Raw genomic sequence first — 24,039 nt, forward strand, 5'->3', positions numbered from 1 at the left:
TCCACAGCAGTCGGTTGTTAGGTGACACGGAGTATAGCAGTAAGTGCTCAAAGGCGCCAAGAAGATGGCAGCCAATGAAAACTCCCAACGTTCTCGCTGAAACATGAAAATCGATAATGACATTGAACTGGACAAAAATAAGTTGTCATCTGGTTCTAACGCCTAACATTACATTTGGGCGAAGAACGACTGCTGGGCAATGCATTGTTTAGCGCTTTTATTTTTTCAAAGGGAGGGGTACCGAAACCCGGAGTAGGTGTCGCTGGCAAAGTGACCTCTAATTGCCTTGACCATGCAGGAGGGCAGTGGTCGCCTGTTCTTCTGTCCAAGTCTCCGCCACAGCCAAAGCACACACTGCCTATAAGCAGCGAACCGGAAGTGCCTGAAATAGTGTCCACATTTATTGAATGTAAGGAACACCCACCAGCCATACACCTGAGGCAATGACCAGACTAATCAGATGTAATAAGCAATATTCGCTACTCTGAAATCTACACCTCTCTTGTGATTGTTTCCCCGGAAAAACCATTATATATTATGGTTCTCTTTTATGTTTCCTTTCGCTGTGCATGTGATGTATTTGCAAACAAACAAATGATCGGCACAACTAACTATACACCAACTCATGTTTATAAACAAACTGGAGCGCCCCCAGCAGACGCCACCGGCGCCGCGCATGCGCAATGGAGTGTGGGCAAGAAGCTCGCCTTTGCCCATAAACAAACCATTGAAATGCGATGTTGCCGGCGTCTGTGTGACTCCCCTTGTATTTTTTTGCGTTTGAATAGTTGACTACGTTTTCCTTGCAATGTCTGACTACTCGAGCAGCCTCAAGAACCGACGAGAGACAGTAGTCCAACTCTGACTCCATGTCAGTCTATAAAGCCACGTAACATCTATTCTCCCGGCAGCCAGAAGAATAATTTCCCCGAAATTCAACCGGCAGTTGACTCCCATTGGACCATTGACTGTCGCCAAGGGAAAGCGGAGGCGAAGAGGGGGGGTTTAACACTGGCCCGAGGGATACACGGGCGATGAAGTGTCCCTACAGCGTGCAATTCGCGTAACGAGTGTCGATGAAACGTCAGCGTCGACAATACGTGTCCAGGAAAAGTTGTCCATGAAACGTGTTTCCATGAGATGTTGAAAGAACAAGAAAATCTGCATTCTACCGGCAGTTGTATGGTTTCAGACAACCAATGGGAGGCGATCGTCGGTAAAATTTCGAAAAATTATTCTCCCAGCTGCCGGGAGAATAGACGCTGTCATAAAGCTACCCGTCCTTATCCTTGGCCCGCGGCTTGGGAGGCATGGGCATGGAACCAAAAACGCACGGCAAACAAGAAAAAATCAGACACGCAAAGCGAAAATCATTCAAAAGCAGTTGAACGCTAATGATGATTTCTATTCAAAGCTATCACGCCGCTTCAATGCGTACGCAAGAAAAACGGGGGCCGAGGCAGAACAGCAAGTTTCGCGACCGGTAACACGAAGTTATACTCACTCGTTCGAGGTTGCCCCCATGTTTCTTTCACCATAGTGGCGCATGTTCAACAAGGCCAGCTGTAGCACACCCGGATCGAGGCACAGCCCCTCGAAATCCGGGTGGCTTGTCACGCAGCTCTGCCGGCCCTGCTGCTTTCGAACGGCGGCCGGGTAGTCACGGCAGCAGACACACTCTGCGACGGTTTCCATCGGCACGCAGCAACTGCATTGGCACCTTAAAACAGAAAACCAGCATCAGCTATACATATGAGAGGTATAATAAACAGCTCATCACCTACCATTTGGTGTTCCCAAGCCGCTGGGTTGCGTCGTCGGTTTCGTCGTCTTCCTCTTCCTCCGGTGTCGACATTGAGCATCGCGAACTGTCGTCCGAGTCCGTCGCGTTCGGGGCATCGGCGTCGCGCGTAGGAGTGGCGTCGTAGGAGATTGAGCTGATATCTGCCGTCCGCCGAAGAATTTCCACCTCCAACGGTGTTAGATTTGGCAGGTCCATCTCCGCACGACGCAAGACCCGAAGTAAACAAAATGAGTCCCAACGAGAATCCATCAAATACGCGCACATTCGGAAGATCACTCCGCCGGTTCGAAGGATCAATCCGCCGGGAAGCCGTCACTCGTGATTGGATGGCGCACGCCCTTCCCTGCTGCCTTCCCGTCCGACAGCGCCCCTGACGGCGTGCGCCTAGGCGCAGAACAGCGATCTTTGATTGGATTTCTAATAGGGAAATCGGCCGCCCTTGAATGTAATTTTGGGATTTCTAGGATGCTTAGAGCCCGCAGAATGAGTTATGACAATAAATAGACGATCTCACAATTAACTTGAGTGCCCCTTTAAGTGCGTACGAAGTGTGTGTCAGCCATGCTGTCGGTACATCCGCGGGATGTTTTTTGTTTCTTTCGAAGCGTATTGCGCTTACTGACCTTAAGGTCACTACAGATAGTGGGGGTCGCTTGATTTTTTGTGACTTTTTGCTGGGGGGTTTGCAGTGGCGTGTATTGTGTATTTACGCCCCAAACAGAAACTTTGAGAGAGAGAGCTTTTTTTCGTCAGATAACAGAATATATTAATTGCGAAAATTATATGATTTTTTTAGGAGATTTTATTGTGTGTGTAATGTCCGAGATAGGGCATCAGCGAAATCGCCTAGCGATAGTAGTAGTACCTTGTTAAGAGATATTTTGGATGAGTATTTGTTGACGGACGTTGCGGATATGCACGTCGAACGTGAGGAACTTCGTTTCACCCACATTCAGCAGTCATCGCATGCGCAATTAGATCGCATATATGTGTCCGCGGAATTAGGCCCTATTACAGTGGCATACTCTGTCAAACCTGTGTTTTTCAGCGATCACTGTCTCGTAGGCGTAACGGTTGGGGAAAATGTAAATCGTCACGAAAATTTAGCTGGGGTCTCTGGAAATTTAATGTCAACCTCCTCAAGGATAAAAGCTTTACTGATGGAGTGATTAATATTTTAGATAAATTAGGCGAAAATAAATACTTAACTTTTCACTGAGAAGTGGGAATTATTTAAAGAGGAGGTTAAACTGTTAGCTGTAGAAAAGTCGTCCATCGCCAACTACGTATCAAAGAAAGAAGAAAATGGTTTGCAGCAGTACTTGCTCGCGCTTCTCAAAGACGATAGCGAGTGCCCTGGTAGATACGCTGAAGAGATAAAGGTAGTTAAGCGTGAATTGCAACGTTTTCAAAATAATCGCTATCGTGGTGCGGTTGTGCGGGCGAGGGCGGAGAAGTTTTGGCTCGGCGAACAGCCCACAATGCGAGCACTGGCGGATGAAAGATGCTTGGCGCTGGCAAAAGAGATAACCGTTTTGGACCATGAAGGCGTCATCTGCAAGGACAAAGACGGCATTCAAAGAGCATTTGTTGCACATTACACGAACCTCTTTGGAAACAAAGGTGAGCCGAAAGAAACAGCCGCCTTGAAAGGTCTTCTCCAGATAGCACCTGAGCTATCCACAGAAACAAAGAACTGGATGGAACAACCCATCACAAAGTCGGAGATTGACCGAGCCATTGAGTCTCGCTGCTCATAAAACGCCAGGTCCAGACGGCCTCTGCGCTGAATTCTATCAGCATTTGAGAGACCAGTTGTCGGTCTTCCTTTTCGAAGTAATCCGTGAGGCTTATCGACGTCAAGCGCTTCCGCCCTCGTTCCTACAATGGCACACGATACTGATCCCCAAGTCTAAAGATGAAGCCCAGAGATGTAAGGTATCGAGCTATATACCGTCCTATTGCGTTGAGCAACGTAGACTATAAGATCTTTGCGAAGGTGTTGGCGAGACGACTTCAGCACGTTATATGCCAGTTAGTTGGGGACCATCAGACCTGTGGAATTAAAGGGAGGGCAATTCAAACGAACATTCATGTCGCGAGGACTATTCTCGAAAACTCTCGAGCAGAGGGAAGCCAGGTAGCGATGATTCAAATTGACCTGGAAAAGGCGTTTGACAGAGTATGCCACCGGGTGCTGTGGGAGGTTCTAAATAAAGCCAATGTAGGTAACATTGTTTTTGAAGGAGTCAAGATGGCGTACTCAGGTTGTACGACGCGTCTTGTCATTAACAATTCCTTGTCAGAAAAGATTAATGTCCTATCTTCTGTGCGACAGGGGTGTCCCATGTCTTCTTTATTATTTTGTCTCTACCTTGAGCCGCTCTGTCTAAGTGTTATCAGAAGCGAGCACGTAGAGGGGTACACAATGGGGAACGTGGAAGTGAAAGTACTGGCATATGCTGATGATGTTGCTTTTTTCTGTCAGGACAAGACTAGCATTTCAAAAGTTCTAAATTTGTGCAAAATTTTCTGTGATGCTACAGGTGCTAGTATTAACAAAAATAAATGTCTCGGGATATGGTACGGCAGGGGGGCGATGCGCCGGTTTTTTTTTTTAGGGGATTCATTGGACATGTTCCCCGGGTAGATACCTGGGAGCTCCTCTGGATCACATGGAGAAGAGTTCGCCTTACTGGGAAGGTGTGATAGAGGATTTGAAGGAACGCACGAGGAAATGGAGGGGTCGTAACATGTCTATTTTCACCAGGGCTTCTGCTTGTAAGATTTTTTTAACCGCGAAGCTCTTGTACGTTTTGCAAGTGCTATACTGTGCGCGCTGCAATATTCAAAAAATGCATAGAGTTTTTGCGCTTTTCATTTGGCAATGTGCTGGAGAACCGATGCGACGAGATAACCTTTTTCTACGTCCGCTCAAAGGCGGTCTTGGGCTGTCTCATTTGTTTCTTAGGCAGTTAGTATCGCGTTTTATTTTTATGAGAGACCAGAGACACCCATTATTACAAGTCATGTTTCAAACGAAACTTACCAGTCATTTGCCAGAATTTTTTGTATCGTCCGTTATCGGTTCCCCAGCAAAGATGGTTGGGTTCGTTAAGGAAGTAGTTGCCGCCTTTCGTTTTTTGAGTGTACGGTACTCTTTGGAATACTTGGCCACCGTCAAAAGGCGGACCCTGTACCGGCACCTACTAGAAAGTGTTTTTCCTGTACCTGTTTATCGTTCACTATATGAAAACGGACCTGGAAATGATGTGTTATGCCGAGTTAAGAAGATAAGAATACCTCCAACCCCAAAATCTTTTTTCTTTCGCTTGCATTCTGGATCGCTGCCGGTAAAAACCTGGCTTTGGGAAAGAGGTTTGCCTGTTCCTGGGGGCGTTAACTGCCCACTATGTAAAGTCCCGGAAACAGTAGAGCACTCTTTTTTGTACTGCTGGGACGCTGTTTTTCTATGGGATGTTCTCAAGAGGATTTTGAAGAAAGAATTAGTCATAACATCCTATAATATACGTTTTCTGGCTGTTGAACGTGAAGATAATGTTCCCTATGATCTTTTTATGCTGCTAGCAATATTCAGTCTCTGGAAATCTCGCAAGTCGGTTAGACATGCCGAGCACCCACCAAAAGGGGCAAGAGCATTTTTGATTGAACTGGTAACCCAGGTGAAGAGTGTCTATGAATACAGTGAGAGTTTGCCGGAATGGGCAAACCTATTTGATGATGTGATGAGAATGAAAGAATTTTAATTGTACGGCTGCCTACAAGTGCTGGGTAGTCGTTTTTATTGTTTTAAAACGCTGAATAAAGAAAAAAAATCCTCGTTAGTATTCGCAACTCCAACGCCCTATAGGTGGCGGGGCGGTAGTTCCAAGATGGCGGAAGAGACGGGGATAGATTCTCCAGGATATCCCGAGCGCCTGCTCGCGCTGACGCTGTTCAGCGCGCTTAAAATGCTTTATTTGTCCACAAAGGCGAAGCGGTTAGGGAAGGTTAATATTACAGGTGACGGAGATGCTGATGCACGTTAGGAAAACGAGCATGCTGTTATTTAAAAGTTGCAGAAACCTCAAATTGCGAAGCTTTGTGGTGAGCGAGCGTGTTTTAGGCACCGGCCACGTTACTGTTTGTGGCAGAACATTTTTGAGGGTGATGAAGATATGTTTGCGCTTTGCCTGGCCATTAGTGCTATAAAACGAGAGCCGCGAACGGTGACCGTCAAGCTTCGGAAGAGCAGCATTCACAGTATTGGTGTCTTCACGTCACAGCCTCACAACTCGCTGCTCACCGTCTCGGTTTTAGTGTATTGCAACACGTAATCAAACTGCTCTATGATTATTGATAGAAAGTTTGTTACCGCAGGCTATAGCCTGCGGTAACAAAATGGTACACCGCACGGTATACCGTTCGGTGTACCATTACAACGGCAAGCTCTCGCTGCGCCTTTGAAACACTATTTTCTGTGCGCTCCAGGAGAGTTGCCGTGCTCATCACTCTAAAAAAAAAAATGTTGTAGTTTTTACACCGCTTGTTACATATACGACACTCCAAAACTTCAGTTCGCCGTGCAGCCCACTGACGTCAAACTGACGGCCCCAACTTTTACGAGAGGCTTGACGACGGCGCAATATATAGATATTAAACAGCTAAAGTACGCATCAAAGGGTACCGAAAGAAAACAACAACAAAAAGAAACACCAAGGTTCTGCAGTAGGGCGAAAAAAAAAAACGATTACTTTTTTTTTCCGGTCATTTACACTCACTTAAGCTATTTTAATAAGTTGCACAACTCGGCTTTCAAGCCGCTCGTGAAAGTTGGTAGCGCTGGTTGAACGTCAGTGCGCTGTACGTCCAACTGAAGTTTAGGGGTGTCGTGCGACTGCCTATTAACATAATCGGCGTTTTAGGTGTTTTATTTATTGCTCTATCACAAATAAATATTTTAATTTAACGTACATTTTTTGTACCGTGTTATTTGCAACATTGCGGTCCCTCTGGCCAAAACTGCGCGTTCTAAGCTCTCGTCACGAACGGCTGGCTAACACAGACGCACTTAAAATGCTTCGAGCATTTCTTTATTTGCTTTGTAATTACCTGAAAGCAAGTACGGGTATTCTGTCTTTTTAAAGTGCTTGGAATAAATAGCCATGTTCCTTGTAACGGCCTTAAAACACGAACTCATTCCCGATTTGTGTTGCTCGACATACCGTTGCGCGACGAGTTTTCTCCTACTTATGGCAAAGAATAGACTTTTCGTAGACCGTACTATAGAGTTCTTCATCATTAGCGGGAGCGTCTTCCGTCACGTTGAGCACAGATTGAGCTGGCGGCCATGCACAAGACCAGAAATCCGCAGCGTATGCGATACACGAAAAGTCTCTAATGAAATTAGACATCTCGGTTCTTCGCGCAAGGCTGTTGCAAGACGGAGAACAAGAATTCTTTTTTTTTTTTTTTAACGCGCTCACTTTTTTTGTTAAAACGGCTTCGCATCAAGGCCGACAGTCCCTGCCACCGTTTCCGCGCCGCCGCCGCCACTGCCGTCCCCGGTCCTCTGGTTCTCCGTTCGTCCGCTTGAGGGCGAGCGGCGCGCTGGAGTTGCGATATTCCACTTCCGGCCGCCGAAGCGAAAGGACGTGTGAGCATGAGCTCCGTCGGAGCAGGTTCAGCGGCCGCTGGCCGCGGTAACAGGAACATGGCTTCCGCCGAACAGGACTACCAAGTTATCCTGCCAACGCTTCCAACAGGTACAACAATTTTGAATACTGCTTTTTTGCACGCCGGTGTGACCATGAGGTTATACCGTCTGGAACATTTTCGCGACGCCCTGGTTGGCCTGGCGCTGCTCCCCGAGGTGGTCGCCTTGGGGGCGTACCAGTACAACCACGTTTGGGCCGTCACCTTCAAGAGTGTCGAGGGCAAGAAAAAACTGCTCGCCGCCGGGGATTTCACAGTCAAGGAAGGACGGTGCGTCGTTGTCGACCCAAGCAACCAGGACACGCGGCTGAAGCTCCACTGGCTGCTGCACCACGTCCTGGACGACGAAGTGCGAGTGGCCTTGGCGCCCTACGGAAAGGTGACGGAAGTCGCCAGAGACGTGTGGCGGGCCCAGGGGTGCGACGGCATGTTCTCCACGACGCGCTCGGTGTCCATCAGGCTCAAGGCCGGACTCACCGTGGACTCCCTCCCTCATCAGCTGCGCGTCGCTGGGGACCTGGCGCTCGTGGTTGTACCGGGCAGGGCGCCGCTGTGCCTTCGGTGCCGAGGGAAAGGCCACATTCGTCGAGAGTGTCGTGTGCCGCGTTGTGCTCTCTCTCGGCGCTTCGGCCACGAAGACAGCCAGTGCATAAGGACGTACGCTAGCGTCACGGGGCCCGTGGGGAATGAGGACACGTCCGAGCTACTCATGGATGTGGTCGAGTCCCAAGAAGCAGCCGGAGGCGAAGGTGGCGAGCCTCCTACAGAGGCGACGCCCACCGGGCTTTCCGCCGGGGACAGAGCAGACAGCGGGAACGACGGTGAGCGACGCCGTCATCCTGAGGCGCTGCCTGTGGACGGTACCCCTGCTTCGAAAGGTGTCACAAAGACCGCAGTTTCGGCTGTGGCGGCGACGCCCAGCGAGGAGTCGGAAGCCAGGAGTGTCGGGGAGGCAGGCTCCAGCGGCGCAGTCCCCAAGCGGGCTCGCGAAGACGTCGACGAAAGTCTAATCGTAAGTGCGGTCCTTCCCGAGGAACCGCCCCGAAAAGCGACTCCTGTGCGTCGGGCAAGCCTCAAGCCTAAGCCCAACATCCCTCCGGAGAGGCGACCACCGGCGACACCACCCCCGTAGGTGCGATAACCCGTTTTTTGTTGGGCACCTCTTCTCGGACTGGAAACCGACAAGACTTTGAGGGGACGATGTCCTCGTGCCGCCGCTTTGTGGCCCGAACTTTCGGCGAACTCTCTTGTCGGACCCACCGGGCGGCACACCGGGACTGTGAGTTTGTCGTCGTTTTTCAGCGACTTGAGCTGTGCACCATGCGGCCCGTTTGATCTAGTTTTTGATGGCAGTAAGCCTTGAGACAGCGCTTCGCGTCGCTACGCTGAACGTGCGAGGCCTGGGAGCAAGGCGGCGGCAGTACCAGCTGAGCCGCCTTTTCCTGGAAAACGACCTTGACGTAGTCGCTGTCCAAGAGACAAAGGTGGAAGGCGAAGAGCAAACGGACCGCATGGTGCAACCTTTCAGATCGCGATACAATGTATGTGTGCGCCACTCCGTTGGTACATCAGGGGGTTGTGCTCTTTTTTTGCGTAATTCTTTGGGAATTGTGGAAGAAACAGTGAATGTTTGTGAATCAGGCCACTTGATTGTTTGTGATTTTTCTTTTTCGGGGTTGCAGTGGCGAGCTATCTCCGTTTATGCGCCAAACCGGGAGAGTGATAGGAGAACGTTTTTTGAACGCGTTGAATCTTATCTGAACTGTGAAAGATTTTTTATTTTTTTGGGTGATTTTAACTGCGTCTGCGCAATAGAAGACAGGGCGCGACAGCTGCCGCTTCGGGACCAGAGTGCTTTATTTTTGAACTCGTTAGTGCAGGAGTGCAATTTAGAGGACGTCGGGTTTGTTTTGTCGAAGGCAGATTTTCCCCAGTTTACACACTTCCAACGCGAGAGTCACGCGAGGCTAGACAGAGCGTATATCTCCGCAGCCCTGGTTCCCCTGTGCGAGAATTACGAAGTGAAACACGTTTCTTTCAGTGATCATAGTCTGGTAATATTTTCAATCGGATCGAAAGAAACAAAATCGAAGTTCAACTGGGAATTGTGGAAATTTAATGATAAGCTACTAAGAGATGAGATTTTTATGGACGGGGTAAAACAAAGCATTGGGAAATTGCTGGAGGCTGAGTCGGGAAACTCTGTTGTACTGTGGGAGCGCTTTAAAGATGAAGTCAAAATCAGGGCGATTGAAAGATCGTATATCTTACGCCGCCAGGAAAAGCAAAAAGAAAAAGAGCTACAGTGTCAGTTAGATTTCCTTTTAAGCGTTGAATGTGCACAACCCGGAAAGTTTACGAGAGAAATAAAAGAAGTTAAAAGTAAACTGGAGCTTATCGATGTCGAAAAATATAGAGGAGCCGTGATAAGAGCCCGCGCCGAACGTCTGTGGTTGGGTAAAACGCCGACGAAGCGTTCACTTGGAAATGAAAAAAGATATGCGACGCAAAATGAAATAAAAGAAATAGAGCATGGGGCCCTGGTGACTCGCGATAAAAAGACCATCGAACGCGCCTTCGTGGAATATTATCAAAATCTTTTGGGTCGCCGCAGAAACGTGGAACAAGGATTTGCCAGCGTCCTTTTGCCACTCATGCCAAAATTAGATCACAAAATTAAAGCCGACCTTGAGGCACCGATTAGCGTGAGAGAAATACAGAAGGCTATCGACGAACTGAATCCAGGGAAATCGCCCGGTCCCGACGGCTTAGGTGCCGCCTTCTACAAGGCTTTCAAAGCTGATGTGGCGGAGGTCCTGCACCGCACGATAGCGGAGGTGTACGATAGAAAAGCAGTGCCTCCATCCTTCCAGAAAACGCATATAGTATTAATCCCCAAAAGTGATGATCCCGCGAAACTGTTGTCTGTTAAGTCCTACCGTCCCATTAGCCTAACAAACGTTGACTATAAAATTGTCATGAAGGTCTTAGCGCGAAGGCTGCAAGGTGTAATAAAATCTATCGTCAGGCCCCACCAAACATGTGGCATCAAGGGGCGAACGATTACAACTAACATACACGTAGCAAGAAGTATCTTGGAATGTTGTGATGCTTTCGAAGGTCGCGTAGCCATGTTGCAGCTTGATTTCGAAAAGGCGTTCGATAGAGTAGCACACGACGTCCTTTTTTGTATTTTAGAGTACGTGAACGTTGGGTCTTTATTGTTGGAATGGGTTAAAATGTCCTACGCGGAGTGTTTTGCGAGTGTGATTGTTAATAAGAAAGTTACTGAAAGTTTTCAAGTACTCTCCTCGGTACGGCAAGGATGCCCATTATCGCCATTGTTGTTTGCTCTCTATTTAGAGCCTTTTTGTTTAAAACTTCTTTTCAATGAAAAATACGCGGTTTTAGGCTGTTGTCGAGTGAAATCAAGGTACTTTCGTACGCAGACGACGTTGCTGTCTTCTGCGACGACAAAGAAAGTGTTTGCGAGGTAGTCAAAGAAGCACTTAATTTTTGTAAATTTTCGGGCAGTGTTATCAATTGGGATAAATGCGTGGGCTACTGGCATGGTAGCTGGGAAAGTACACCAGCTGTTTTGGAAAGAGTTACTTGGTCTTGTTTGCCGGGCAGGTACCTCGGAGTGCCGCTTGAGCACTACCGCGATTCTACTGAGTACTGGAGGGAAGAAGTCGAGAGGGCTCGGGATAAAACGGCAAAGTGGGGGGGTCTAAATCTTTCAATGTTTGCCCGCTCCACAGTTTGTAATTTGTTTATCGTTGCTAAAGTCTGGTACGTGCTCCATGCTTTGTGTATGTCTAGAGTAAGCGTTCAAAAGTTTCACCGAGTGTTCGCGATTTTTGTGTGGGGGTCGGTGTGGGAGCGCACCGGTCGTACAAATTTGTTCCGCTCTGTGAAAAGTGGCGGGCTAGGACTGGCTTATCTGTTTCTGCGGCAAGTGGTGTCAAGATTTATATTCCTGCGGGATCAGGGGGATCCTTTTCTGCGGACTGTATTACAAGTTAGGCTCCGTAATGCATTGTCTGAGTTTGTTGTGTCCTCGAGTGATGTCAGATGTACGCGGGTTCGAGGTTTTCTGCGCGAAGTGATTTTGGCTTTCCATTTTCTCAAGGTTCGATTTTCGTTGGAGTACCTAAGCGAAGTTACACGAAAGCGCCTGTACAAAGACTTAGTCGAGGTGGTCTTCCCTGTGCCTTTGTACTTTGTACAGGTCTCTTTTCTGTGAGGGCCCGGGCCAGGATGTCCTCAAAAGAGTTAAACGGATGCCAGTAAGGCCAACCGTGAAGTCTTTCTTTCTTCAGCTACACACCGGCACGCTTCCCGTTAAGCCCTGGCTTGAAGAAAAAGGGATTTTTGTTCCTTGGTCGAGTAACTGCCTCTTGTGCCGGAAACCCGAGACTATCGATCATATTTTCTTGGATTGCTGGGATGCGGTATTCCACTGGGACATTATGCAGCGTACTTTAAAAAAGAGTCTCCCAGTGTCATCCTATGGCATCCGTTTTCTTCCCGTAGAAAATGAAGGGGGCGTTCCCTACGACATGTTTATGGCCTTGGCCCTGCACAGCATGTGGAAATCGAGGATGGCTGTGCGACATGCTGACGTCGATGCATCGCCCCGTGCGGGATTACTTTATTGAGCATATTGTTCACTTAAGAGAATTGTACAGAGCACAGAGTGAACAGCCTGACTGGATTCCAGTGTTAGACAGTCTTGTCGCCCTGAGAGTCTTTTAAACCAGTATCCCCGCTTATCACGCGGGAGACCGGGGTTCGATTCCCCGACGGGGAGTTATCTTTTTACGATAGCAACTCCGTTTTTTGTTTTTTGTTTATTTTTTCTCCCGCTACTGTGGAACGTCCATTCAGCGGCTCGAGTTTGACTCCCGCTCTTCCCATCCCTCCTGGTAGTATAGTGGTCTGTATCCCCGCCTGTCACGCGGGAGACCGGGGTTCGATTCCCCGACGGGGAGTTATCTTTTGACGACAACAACTCCGGTTTTTTTTTTTTTTTTTTTTTTCTCTTCTCTTAATGCTGTGGAACGTGCATTCAGCAGCTCGAGTTTGACTCCCGCTTTTCCCATCTCTCCTCGTTAGTATATTCCACTTCCGGCCGCCGCAGCGTACGGACGTGTCAATCATGAGCTCCCCCGGAGCGGTTTCAGCGGCCGCTGGCCGCGGTAACAGGAACTCGGACGCCGTTTCCCAGGAATACCAAGTCATTCTGCCGCCACTTCCAACAGGTACTACAGTTTTGAATACAGTTTTTTTGCATGCCGACGTGAGTGCAAGGCCCTACCGTCTGGAGCATTTTCGCGAGGTTCTTGTCAGCGCGACACTGTTCGCCGAGGTGGTCGCCATGGGGGCGTACCAATACAATCACGTGTGGGCGGTTACCCTCAAGAGTGCCGAAGGAAAAAAGAAGCTGCTCGCCGTCGGCGAGCTGGCCGTCAAGGGGCGCCGGTGTATCGTGGCCGACCCGAGCAACCAGGACACACGCCTGAAGTTACACTTGCTGCTGCACCACGTTCCCGACGATGAAGTGCGAGTGGCCCTGGCACCCTATGGCAAGGTTACGGAAGTCGTCAGAGACCAGTGGCGGGCCGCGGGCGTGTGCTCAACAACGCGCTCGGTGTCACTCAGGCTCAAGGCTGGAGTCACGGTGGACGCCCTCCCACATCAACTGCGTGTCGCCGGCGACCTGGTCCTGGTGGTCGTCCCAGGCAGGGCACCGCTCTGCCTTCGGTGCCGGGGGAAGGGGCACATACGGAGGGAGTGTCGTGTACCGCGTTGTGTGCTCTGTCGACGCTTTGGTCATGACGAGAGCCAGTGCGTTAGGACCTACGCCTTCGTCACGGGGCCCTTAGGAAACGAGGACGAGGCTGAACATCTTATGGACGTGGCCGAGTCCGAGGCAGCTGCCTGCGACGAAGCTGGTGGACCACTTCCAGGGGCAACGCCCCCTGACCTTACCGCTGGGGATAAGAAAGATTTTGAGGGTGAAGGAGAGCAGCGCCTGCAACCTGCAGAGCCAGTAATAGGCGACACCCCTTCGGCGGAGGGCACCAAGACCGCAAGTTCGGTCCCTGCTACGACGTCCTGCAAAAAGCCGGAAGCCATGAGTGTCGAGGTGGCAGGCACCAGCGGCGCTGTCGCCAAGCGAGCTCGTGAAGAAGGCGTCGACGAAAGACCGAACTCCGGTGAGGCCCTCCCCGATGAGCCGCCCCCCAAAACGGCTCCAGTGCGCCGGGCAACCGTCAAGCCGAAGCCCAACATTCCGCCGGAAAGACGTGCGTCGGTGATATCGCCCCCATAGCAGCGAGGGCCCGCGCTCGGCTAGGCACCGCTTATCGAACTGAAGACCGACGTGACTCTGACAGGACGGCGGCTTCGCGTCTTCACGGCGAGGCATGTAATGAGGTGTTCAGCGATCCCATGGGTGGGTGCACCGAGCGACGCAACAAGACTGTGAGTCTGTCGCCGTTCTCAGCGACCCGAGGTAAGCACCATGCGACCCGTTTGCTCTAACTCTTAAATGGCAGTGAACCTTACGATACCTCTCCGCGTCGCGACGTTGAACGTGCGGGGCCTGGGAGCAAGGCGACGACAGTACCAGCTCAGCCGCCTTTTTCTAGAACACGATCTAGACATAGTCGCCGTCCAAGAAACGAAGGTTGAAAGTGTGGAGCAAACGGACGGCATGGTGCAGCCTTTCAGAGCTCGATACAATGTCTGCGTGTGTCACTCTGTTGGAATGTCAGGAGGCTGTGCTCTGTTTCTGCGCAATTCGTTGGGTATTGTTGAAGAGACAGTAACAGTATGCGAAACAGGCCGTTTAGCTGTTTGTGACTTCTTTTCTGGCTCACAGTGGCGGGCAATATGTGTTTACGCCCCAAATCGTGAATATGAACGAAAAGTGTTCTTTGAACGTGTTGAATATTACATAAAATGCGAAAGACTTGTCATTTTGTTGGGGACTTTAACTGTGTGTGCGCAGCAGAAGACAGAGTGCGCAGGCAGCCTGTTCGGGATCAGAGTGCTCTATTTTTGAACCTGGTATTGCAAGACAGTAATTTAGAGGATATTGGCTATGTGTTGTCCCATACTAATTCTCCCCAGTTTACGCACTTTAACGTGACAGCCACGCTCGCTTGGATAGGGCGTACGTCTCTGCGTGTCTTGTTCCACTGTGTGAAAACTATGAAGTTAAGAACGTATCTTTTAGTGACCATAGTTTAGTCCTCTTTACAATTGGGCGAAAAGAAGTAAAATCACGGTTTAACTGGGATCTTTGGAAATTTAATGATAAGCTTCTGAATTATAAAACTTTTACGAATGATATGAAAGAACGCATTGGACAAATGCTGGCGTCTGGGACGCGAAACTTTGCTGAACTTTGGGAGCAGTTCAAGAATGACGTTAAAATAAGAGCGATCGAAAGATCATGTATTTTACGCCGGCAAGAAAAAGAGAAAGAAAAAGAGTTGCAGTGTCAGCTAGATTTCGTATTAAGCATGGAGAGCGCGCAACCCGGAAAGTTTACAAAAGAAATTAAACAAGTTAAAAGCAAACTGGAACTTATTGATGTAGAAAGATACAAAGGAGCTGCGATAAGAGCCCGCGCCGAGCGTCTGTGGTTGGGTGAAACACCCACCAAGCGCTCGCTTAGCGATGAAAAGAGGTACGCATCACAAAATAACATAATAGAAATACAGTACGGCGCCTCCATGACTCGCGAAAAAACTAATTGAACGCGCATTCGTGGAACATTATCAAGATCTTCTGGGGCATAGTAAGCGTGTAGAAGATGGATTTGATCGCGAGTTTCTACCACTCATGCCCAACTTAGATGCCGAAGTTAAAGCGAATCTCGAGGTACCAATTAGTCTGCAAGAAATTGAATGGGCAATCGATGAACTAACTCCTGGAAAGTCGCCGGGGCCCGACGGCTTAGGCGCTGCTTTTTACAAAGCATTCAAAAGCGATGTAGCTGTGGCTTTACACCGCGTGGTAATGGAAGCGTATGACAAAAAAGAGCTGCCACCGTCTTTTTGTAAAACTCATATCGTTTTAATACCTAAGTTTGACGATCCAGCGAAGCTTTTATCGGTGAAGTCCTACCGCCCTATAAGTCTGACCAACGTAGATTATGAAGTGTTCATGAAGGTTTTAGCAAGAAGGTTGCAAGGCGTCATATCATCAATTGTTGGGCCTCATCAAACACGTGGAATTAAGGGACGAACAATTTTCACCAATATCCATGTCGCGAGAAGTATTTTTGAGTGTTGCGATGCATTTCAAGGGCGAGTAGCCATTCTGCAACTCCACTTGGAAAAGGCTTTCGATCGCGTTGTGCATGATGTTCTTTTCCGCATATTAGAGCACGTCAATGTTGGCTCGGTAATTCTAGAGGGGGTTAAAATGTCTTACACGGACTGTTTTTCGAGCATTATTATTAATAGGGAAGTTAGTAAAGGTTTTCAAGTTCAGTCGTCGGTCAGACAGGGGTGCCCGTTATCACCCCTGTTGTTTGCTGTTTACCTCGAACCGTTTTGTCTAAAGCTTTTGTATAATGAACGAATAAGGGCCTATCGGTTGATGTCGAGTGAAGTTAAGGTTCTTGCCTACGCGGATAATATAGCTGTTTTCTGTGAGGATACAGAAAGTGTTTGAGAAGTCGTAAGGGTGGCTAATTTATTTTGTAAGATGTCAGGTAGTATTGTCAATTGGGGTAAGTGCGTGGGATTTTGGCACGGCAGCTGGGAAAGTGCACCTCGTGTTTTCGAAAATATTCAATGGACCCGTTCACCGGCAAAGTACCTCGGGGTGCCACTCGAGCATTACCGTGACACTACGGAGTATTGGAAAGAGGAAATCGAAGAGGTCCGAGCGAAAACACTCAAGTAGGGGGGTCGTGATTTGTCAATGTTTGCTCGCTCGACAGTTTGTAACCTTTTTGTTGTGGCTAAAGTCTGGTATGTACTTCAAGCGCTCTGGATGACGAGGGCCAGCGTTCAGAAAGTGCATAGAGTCTTTGCAGTTTTCGTTTGGGGATCAGGATGGGAACGCACTAGTCGTACCAACCTGTTTCGCTCTGTGCAAAGTGGGGGGCTGGGATTAGCCCATTTGTTTCTTCGGCAGGTTGTGGCCCGTTTTATTTTCTTGCGTGATCAGAGGGATTTATTTTTGCGGACTGTATTGCAAGTTCGCCTCTGTTATGCACTACCCGATTTTGTTGTCTCGTCTAGTAAGGTTGATTGTCCTGGGGTGCGTGGTTTTCTGCATGAAGTTGGCCGAGCCTTCCAGTTCCTGAAGGTGCGTTTCTCATTGGAGTACCTGAGTGTTGTATCGCGAAAACGTTTCTACAGAGACTTGGTAGACGTGGTGTTGCCAGAGCCTCTTTACCGATCTTCTTGTTGCGCTGGCCCTGGCAAAGATGTTCTCAAAAGACAAAAAAAAAATGCCTGTTAGGCCATCTGTAAAAACGCTCTTTTTTCAACTGCATAGTGGCACAGTCCCTGTTAAACCCTGGCTTGAGGAAAAAGGACTATTTGTTCCCTGGTCAGTTAACTGTTTGTTATGTCGAAAACCAGAAACTATAAACCACATCTTCTTGGACTGCTGGGATGCAGTATTCTATTGGGACATTTTACAACGAACTCTGAAAAAGGATCTGCCAATAACAGAGTATGGCATTCGTTTCCTCCCCGTTGGCAGTGAAGGGGACGTGCCCTATGACATGTTCATGGTATTGAGCCTGCACAGTATGTGGCGAACAAGAATGGCCGTGCGACATGCTGACGCAGATGCACGTCCCGTGAGGGACTATTTTATTGAGAGTGTTGCGTACATCAGGGAAGTGTACAAAGCCCAAAATGAGCAGCCTGAATGGCTGCCTGTGATGGATACTCTGGTTGCCCTGAAGGCATTTTAAACCATTGGCGCCGGCCTGGGAAGGGCGGGCGTTTTTTAACATTCGTGTTCTGTGTGTTGCATGTATTTGTTTGGTATGCCAAGCAGGCAATAAAGAAAAAAAAAAACTCCTCGTTAGTATAGTGGTCAGTATCCCCGCCTGTCACGCGGGAGACCGGGGTTCGATACCCCGACGGGGAGTTATCTTTTTACGACAGCAACTCCGTTTTTTTTTTTTTGTTTTTTTTTGTCTCCCACTACTGTGGAACGTCCATTCAGCGGCTCAAGTTTGACTCCCGCTTTTCCCATCTCTCCTCGTTAGTATAGTGGTCAGTATCCCCGCCTGTCACGCGGGAGACCGGGGTTCGATTCCCCGACGGGGAGTTATCTTTTTACAACAGCAACTCCGTTTGTTTTTTTTTTTTTTTTCTCGCACTACTGTGGAACGTTTATTCAGCGGCTCGAGTTTGACTCCCGCTTTTCTCATCTATCCTCGTTAGTATAGTGGTCAGTATCCCCGCCTGTCACGCGGGAGACAGGGGTTCGATTCCCCGACGGGGAGTTATCTTTTTACGACAGCAACTCCGTTTTTTTTTTTTTTTTTTTTTTTTTTTCTTCTACTATTGTGGAACGTCCATTCAGCGGCTCGAGTTTGACTCCCGCTTTTCCCATCTCTCCTCGTTAGTATAGTGGTCAGTATCCCCGCCTGTCACGCGGGAGACCGGGGTTCGATTCCCCGACGGGGAGTTATCTTTTTACAACAGCAACTCCGTTTTTTTTTATTTTTTTTTCTCCCACTACTGTGGAACGTCCATTCAGCGGCTCGAGTTTGACTCCCGCTTTTCTCATCTAACCTCGTTAGTATGGATTCCACTTCCGGCTGCCGCACAGTGCGGACGTGTTATCATGTACTCCGACGGAGCGGTTCCAGCGGCCCACGCCGGCCGCGGTATCAGGTTCGAAGAGGCCCAAGATTATCAGTTTATGCTGCCTCCCCTGCCCACCGGGTATGTTGTTTTAAATACAGTTTTCTTTCACGCCGACATGAAAGGTCGACCGTATCGCGTTGAAGATTTCCGGGACGCGCTGCATCGTCACGGTACGCTCCCCGAGGTTTCGGCCATGGGGGCGTACCAAATGAATCACGTGTGGGCGGTAACCTTCAAGTCGGCGGAAGGAAAAAAGAAGATGCTGGAGACAACCGAGCTCATCGTCAAGGGTCGCCGATGCGTTGTCGTCGACCCCTCCCACCAAGACGTAAGGGTAAAACTCCACTGGCTCCTCTTCAACGTGGCCGACGACGACGTGAGGGAGGCCCTGACGCCCTACGGCCGGGTTCTCGAGGTCACAAGGGAGCGGTGGCGCGTGGACGGCTGCCAGAGCGTTGGTACCATGACGCGGACGGCGGTACTACGGCTGAAGGCGGGAGTAACCTGCGAAGACATCCCGCACCAGCTGCGGGTGGGTGGCGAGCTCGCGCTCGTCGTCGTCCCTGGCAGGGCCCCGCTGTGCCTCCGGTGTCAGCAGACCGGGCACATCCGGAAGGAGTGCCGCGCCCCGAGGTGCAACCTCTGCCGCCGCTTCGGTCACGAGGCGACTCAGTGCGTCCGCACCTACGCGGCCGCCGCTGCTCCAGTGGGGAGCTTGGAACGATCCGAGCTCCTGATGGACGAGGGAGAGACCGAGGATGCAGCCACCGGCTCCACGGTCAACACGGACCCGGGGGCGAACACCCCATCGACATCAGAAGGAGGAGAGAGCTCAGGCGTCATGGACTCGGAAACACCTGCTGCCGCGATGGAGCAAGGGGCGTGCCAGGAAGAGTCGGAGGCGGCAGCACCCGCACCAACCGGGGCGGAAGTCGACGACGACAAATCCGTCATCAAGAAGACTGCTGACGACGTGGCCATGGCCGACGCTCCGGCTGGCAGCGTGGCAGCGAAGAGGACCCGAGACGACGGCAACGCGGACAACGACGAGCTGAAACGGGTGGAGCCGCCCCCCAAGACGGTGCCCTTGTGGAGGCGACGTGCACCCGTCAAACCGAACGCTCCGGTGGACGACAGGACGGCCGGCAAGCCTCCGCCGTGAGGCGCACGCCAGAGTTCGTGAGGGGCTCGGATCCAGTGATCGCGAGGGACGGGTGCCAGTCTCGCGGCGCGGCAGAAGAGCCGGGCTGTTCATCCGAGGTAAGCACCATACGGTCTCTCTTTTCCTGAATGGCGACAATGTTGAATGCGCCTTTTCGTGTCGGGACCCTTAACGTCCGCGGGCTGTCGGCCAGGCGCCGGCAATACCAGCTGAGCCGTCTGTTCGACGAACACGAGCTCGATATCGTCGCCGTTCAGGAAACCAAGATCGAGAGCCAGGAGCAGACGGACCGTATGGTGCAGCCTTTCCGAACTCGTTTCAATGTATGCGTAGCGCACGCTGTAGGGACATCGGGGGGGTGCGCTTTGTTTTTGCGAAAGTCGCTGGGGGTATTGGAAAGTTTTGTTCTGTCCTGCGCGTATGGACGATTCGTACTGTGCGATTTCTCCTTTTTTAACGCCGATTGGCGAGTCATTTGTATCTACGCGCCGACCCGCGAGGGCGAGCGCAAGGTTTTTTTTCAAGGTATTAGTGAATACCTCAAATGTGACAAGTTTATTATTTTTCTTGGTGATTTTAACTGCGTGTGGGCGCCTGAAGACCGCGCAGATATGACCCGGGTTCGCGATCAAAGCGCCTTTTATTTGAACGATGTTATTTCGAATTATTCATTAGAAGACGTCGCTTGTGTTTCGTCCAAAAGTAACGTCCATTTCACCCATTTTCAGGGTTCCAGCCACGCCCGTCTCGATAGGGCATATGTTTCTCTCGATTTCGTTTCAATGTGTAATCAATATTCTGTTGTACCTGTTTCGTTTAGCGATCATGCTCTTGTCATGTTCACGATCGGAAGGAAGTTGAAAAAACTTAAGTGGAATTGGTCGCTTTGGAAAATGAATAGTAGCCTTATCAAAGACCAAGTTCTCAGAGCTCACGTAGAAACATTGTTTAGAAAGATACGCGAGGACGAGCAAACAATGTGGGGGGTACGTTGGGAACTTTTTAAGGAGGACGTGAAGCTTTTTGCCATAGAGCGAAGCAGCATTTTAAACCACCATAAGCGGCAGAAAGAGAAGGAACTGAGAGACCAGCTGAATGTTCTTGTAAAAGAAGAAAGCGCGAAGCCGGGGGAGTTTTTAAATGAAATCAGACACTTGAAAAATCAGCTTAAATCACTTGACTGCGAAAGATATCGAGGGGCCATCGTCCGTTCGCGATCGGAGAAGCTGTGGCTGGGCGAGCGGCCCACGAAGCGTGCCATAAGCGACGAAAAGAGGCACGCTAGGCGCAACGAGATAAAAGAAATTCTTTACTGTAATGCGATAACGCGCGAACAGGCAGATATCGAGAAAGCCTTTGTAGAGTATTACCGCGGGCTGCTTGGTCAGTGCCCGCATAAAGATAATGGTTTCGAAAAAGATTTTTTACCGCTTATGCCTTCGCTCGACAGGCACGTACGAGAAAGATTAGAAGTGCCTATCACAGTCAGTGAGCTGGAGGCAGCAATCGAAGAGTTAACCACGGGTAAAACGCCCGGGCCTGACGGACTCTGCGCCGAATTTTATAAATCATTTAAGAAAGATACCGCTGCAGTTCTGTACGAGGTATTAACCGAGGCGTATAAAATATCTGTGCTACCGCCATCCTTCCTAAAGCCGCACACCATATTAATCCCCAAGTCAGACGAGTTAAACTTCAATCTGTTTCATCATATAGACCAATAAGCCTCACAAATGTTGATTATAAAATTTATATGAAAGTCCTAGCTACTCGGTTGCAAAGTGTTATAACCTGTCTTGTTGGGCCACATCAGACCTGCGGCATAAAGGGTAGGTCCATTTGCACAAACATCCATGTTGCTCGCAGCATTTTAGAGTGTTGCGACGCCTTCGAGAGACGTGTTGCAATGTTGCAAATAGACTTCGAAAAGGCGTTCGATCGGGTGGGTCACGATGTACTTTTTCGTATTCTTGAACACGCAAACGTGGGTTCCGTTATTTTGGGTGGGTTAACGATGGCATATGCGAATTGTTCAACATCTATTATCGTCAATAAGAATGTCAGCGAAAGTATCAATGTTTACTCTTCAGTGAGGCAAGGTTGCCCCCTATCCCCGTTATTGTTCGCGATTTATTTAGAACCCTTTTGTTTAGGGCTTATTCATAATGAATGCATCCGCGGCTTTAGCTTAAATTCAACCGAGGTTAAAGTCCTCTCCTATGCGGACGACGTCGCTGTCTTCTGTACTGACCAGGAGAGTTTGCGTGAAGTGGTCAAAGTCGCGGCTTCCTTTTGTAGTCAAACGGGTAGTGTAATAAATTGGGGTAAATGTACAGGGTTTTGGCACGGAAACTGGTCCGCCGCGCCAGGTGTTTTTCTGAACGTCCAGTGGACAACCTTGCCGGCGAAGTATCTCGGTGTGCCGCTCGAACACTACCGAGATACTACGCAACTGTGGGACGTTGAAACGGACTTGGCAAGGGCAAAAGCGGAAGGTTGGAAGGGGAGGGATTTTTCAATGTTTGCGCGAGCAACAGTCTGTAATTTATTTATAATCGCTAAAATATGGTACATTTTACAGGTATTATCTATGGCGCGCCTAAATGTACAGAAGCTGCACAGGGTCTTCGCGGTTTTTATCTGGAGGTCGAGCTGGGAACGCTCTTCCCGCACTAATTTGTTTCGCTCCGTGAGTAGTGGAGGTTTGGGATTGTCCCACCTTTTCATTCGCCAGATTGTATCGCGGTTTATGTTCTTTCGAGATCAGAATAATGCATTTTTGCGTACAGTCCTGCAAAACCTGTTGCAGGATTATCTGCCCGAATTTATTATATCGTCTAGCAACCAAAATTGTGTCAGTGTTCGTGGGTTTATGCGAGAAATAGTTTTATCTTTTCGGATGCTAAAGGTTCGTTTTTCAATGGAGTACCTATGTTCAGTTATTCGTAAAAGGTTGTATAAAGACTTGGTAGATGTTCTTTTGCCTGTACCCCTCTATAGGTCCCTGTATCATGACAGACCAGGGCAGGATGTCTTGACGAGAGTGAAGAAAATGCCGGTTAAGCCGTCTATCAAGTCCTTTTTCTTTCAATTACATTGTGGTGTGCTTCCTGTTAAGCCATGGCTCGAGGAGAGAGGTCTTTTTGTCCCATGGTCGGTTAACTGTCTGTTGTGTAAGAAACAAGAAACGATAGAACATGTTTTTCTGGAGTGTTGGGACGCGGTCTTTCTATGGGACATACTTCAGCGAACGTTGAAGAAAGACCTCCCCCTCGATCCATACGGCATACGTTTTTTACCGCTTGAGAACGAAGGCGGGGTTCCGTACGATTTGTTCATGCTCCTCGGCCTCCACAGCCTCTGGAGGACGAGGACAGAAGTGAACAACGCAGATGTCAAGATACGCCCCGCTGAAGATCATTTAATTGAAAGTGCCGCGTATATACGCGAAGTGTATCGCGCTTTGCAAGAGCCCCCCGACTGGGTATCCTTGCTTGATGAATTGGTCAATGTAAAACGTTTTTAGATGTAACCGCGGGGCCTCTCAGAGGTTCACGCGCTTTTAACATTTTCATATATGTGTGTTTTGTTTTTCTGTTATAGCGTTTCAATGTCTAAGCAGGCAATAAAGAAAAAAACAATCCTCGTTAGTATAGTGGTCAGTATCCCCGCCTGTCACGCGGGAGACCGGGGTTCGATTCCCCGACGGGGAGTTATCTTTTTACGACAGCAACTCCGTTTTTTTTATTTTTCTTTCTCGCACTACTGTGGAACGTTTATTCAGCGGCTCGAGTTTGACTCCCGCTTTTCTCATCTATCCTCGTTAGTATAGTGGTCAGTATCCCCGCCTGTCACGCGGGAGACCGGGGTTCGATTCCCCGACGGGGAGTTATCTTTTTACAACAGCAACTCCGTTTTTTTTTTATTTATTTTTTCTCCCACTACTGTGGAACGTCCATTCAGCGGCTCGAGTTTGACTCCCGCTTTTCTCATCTATCCTCGTTAGTATAGTGGTCAGTATCCCCGCCTATCACGCGGGAGACCGGGGTTCGATTCCCCGACGGGGAGTTATCTTTTTACAACAGCAACTCCGTTTTTTTTTATATTTTTTTTTCTCCCACTACTGTGGAACGTCCATTCAGCGGCTCGAGTTTGACTCCCGCTTTTCTCATCTCTCCTCCTTAGTATAGTGGTCAGTATCCCCGCCTGTCACGCGGGAGACCGGGGTTCGATTCCCCGACGGGGAGTTATCTTTTTACGACAGCAACTCCGTTTTTTTTTTTGTTTTTGTTTTTTTTTCTCCCACTACTGTGGAACGTCCATTTAGCGGCTCGAGTTTGACTCCCGCTTTTCCCATCCCTCCTCGTTAGTATAGTGGTCAGTATCCCCGCCTGTCACGCGGGAGACCGTGGTTCGATTCCCCGACGGGGAGTTATCTTTTTACGACAGCAACTCCGTTTTTTTTTTTTTTTTTTTTCTCCCACTACTGTGGAACG

At 49.3% G+C, this 24,039-nt stretch overlaps 2 protein-coding genes and 5 non-coding genes across 7 annotated transcripts; all 7 read left to right on the top strand.

The window, feature by feature from the left end:
• Positions 1 to 7,541: 7,541 nt before the first annotated feature.
• LOC120842996 lies at positions 7,542 to 8,602 on the top strand (the record flags this gene model as incomplete). The annotated part of the gene is made up of 2 exons (XM_040214213.1): positions 7,542 to 8,340; positions 8,553 to 8,602. Coding segments are annotated over 2 exons (849 nt in total), but the record flags the coding sequence as incomplete, so codon positions are not given.
• Positions 8,603 to 12,755: 4,153 nt separating this feature from the next.
• LOC120842999 lies at positions 12,756 to 23,733 on the top strand (the record flags this gene model as incomplete). The annotated part of the gene is made up of 2 exons (XM_040214220.1): positions 12,756 to 13,740; positions 23,729 to 23,733. Coding segments are annotated over 2 exons (990 nt in total), but the record flags the coding sequence as incomplete, so codon positions are not given.
• Trnad-guc lies at positions 17,765 to 17,836 on the top strand. Its single transcript has one exon. It is a non-coding gene; the product is annotated as a tRNA-Asp (tRNA).
• On the top strand, positions 18,128 to 18,199 carry Trnad-guc. Its single transcript has one exon. It is a non-coding gene; the product is annotated as a tRNA-Asp (tRNA).
• Positions 23,185 to 23,256, top strand: Trnad-guc. Its single transcript has one exon. It is a non-coding gene; the product is annotated as a tRNA-Asp (tRNA).
• Positions 23,361 to 23,432, top strand: Trnad-guc. Its single transcript has one exon. It is a non-coding gene; the product is annotated as a tRNA-Asp (tRNA).
• On the top strand, positions 23,540 to 23,611 carry Trnad-auc. The gene has a single exon. It is a non-coding gene; the product is annotated as a tRNA-Asp (tRNA).
• Positions 23,734 to 24,039: the final 306 nt, after the last annotated feature.

Source organism: Ixodes scapularis, unplaced genomic scaffold (assembly GCF_016920785.2).
Source record: "Ixodes scapularis isolate PalLabHiFi unplaced genomic scaffold, ASM1692078v2 ptg000822l_1__unscaffolded, whole genome shotgun sequence".
Lineage (NCBI taxonomy): Eukaryota > Metazoa > Arthropoda > Arachnida > Ixodida > Ixodidae > Ixodes > Ixodes scapularis.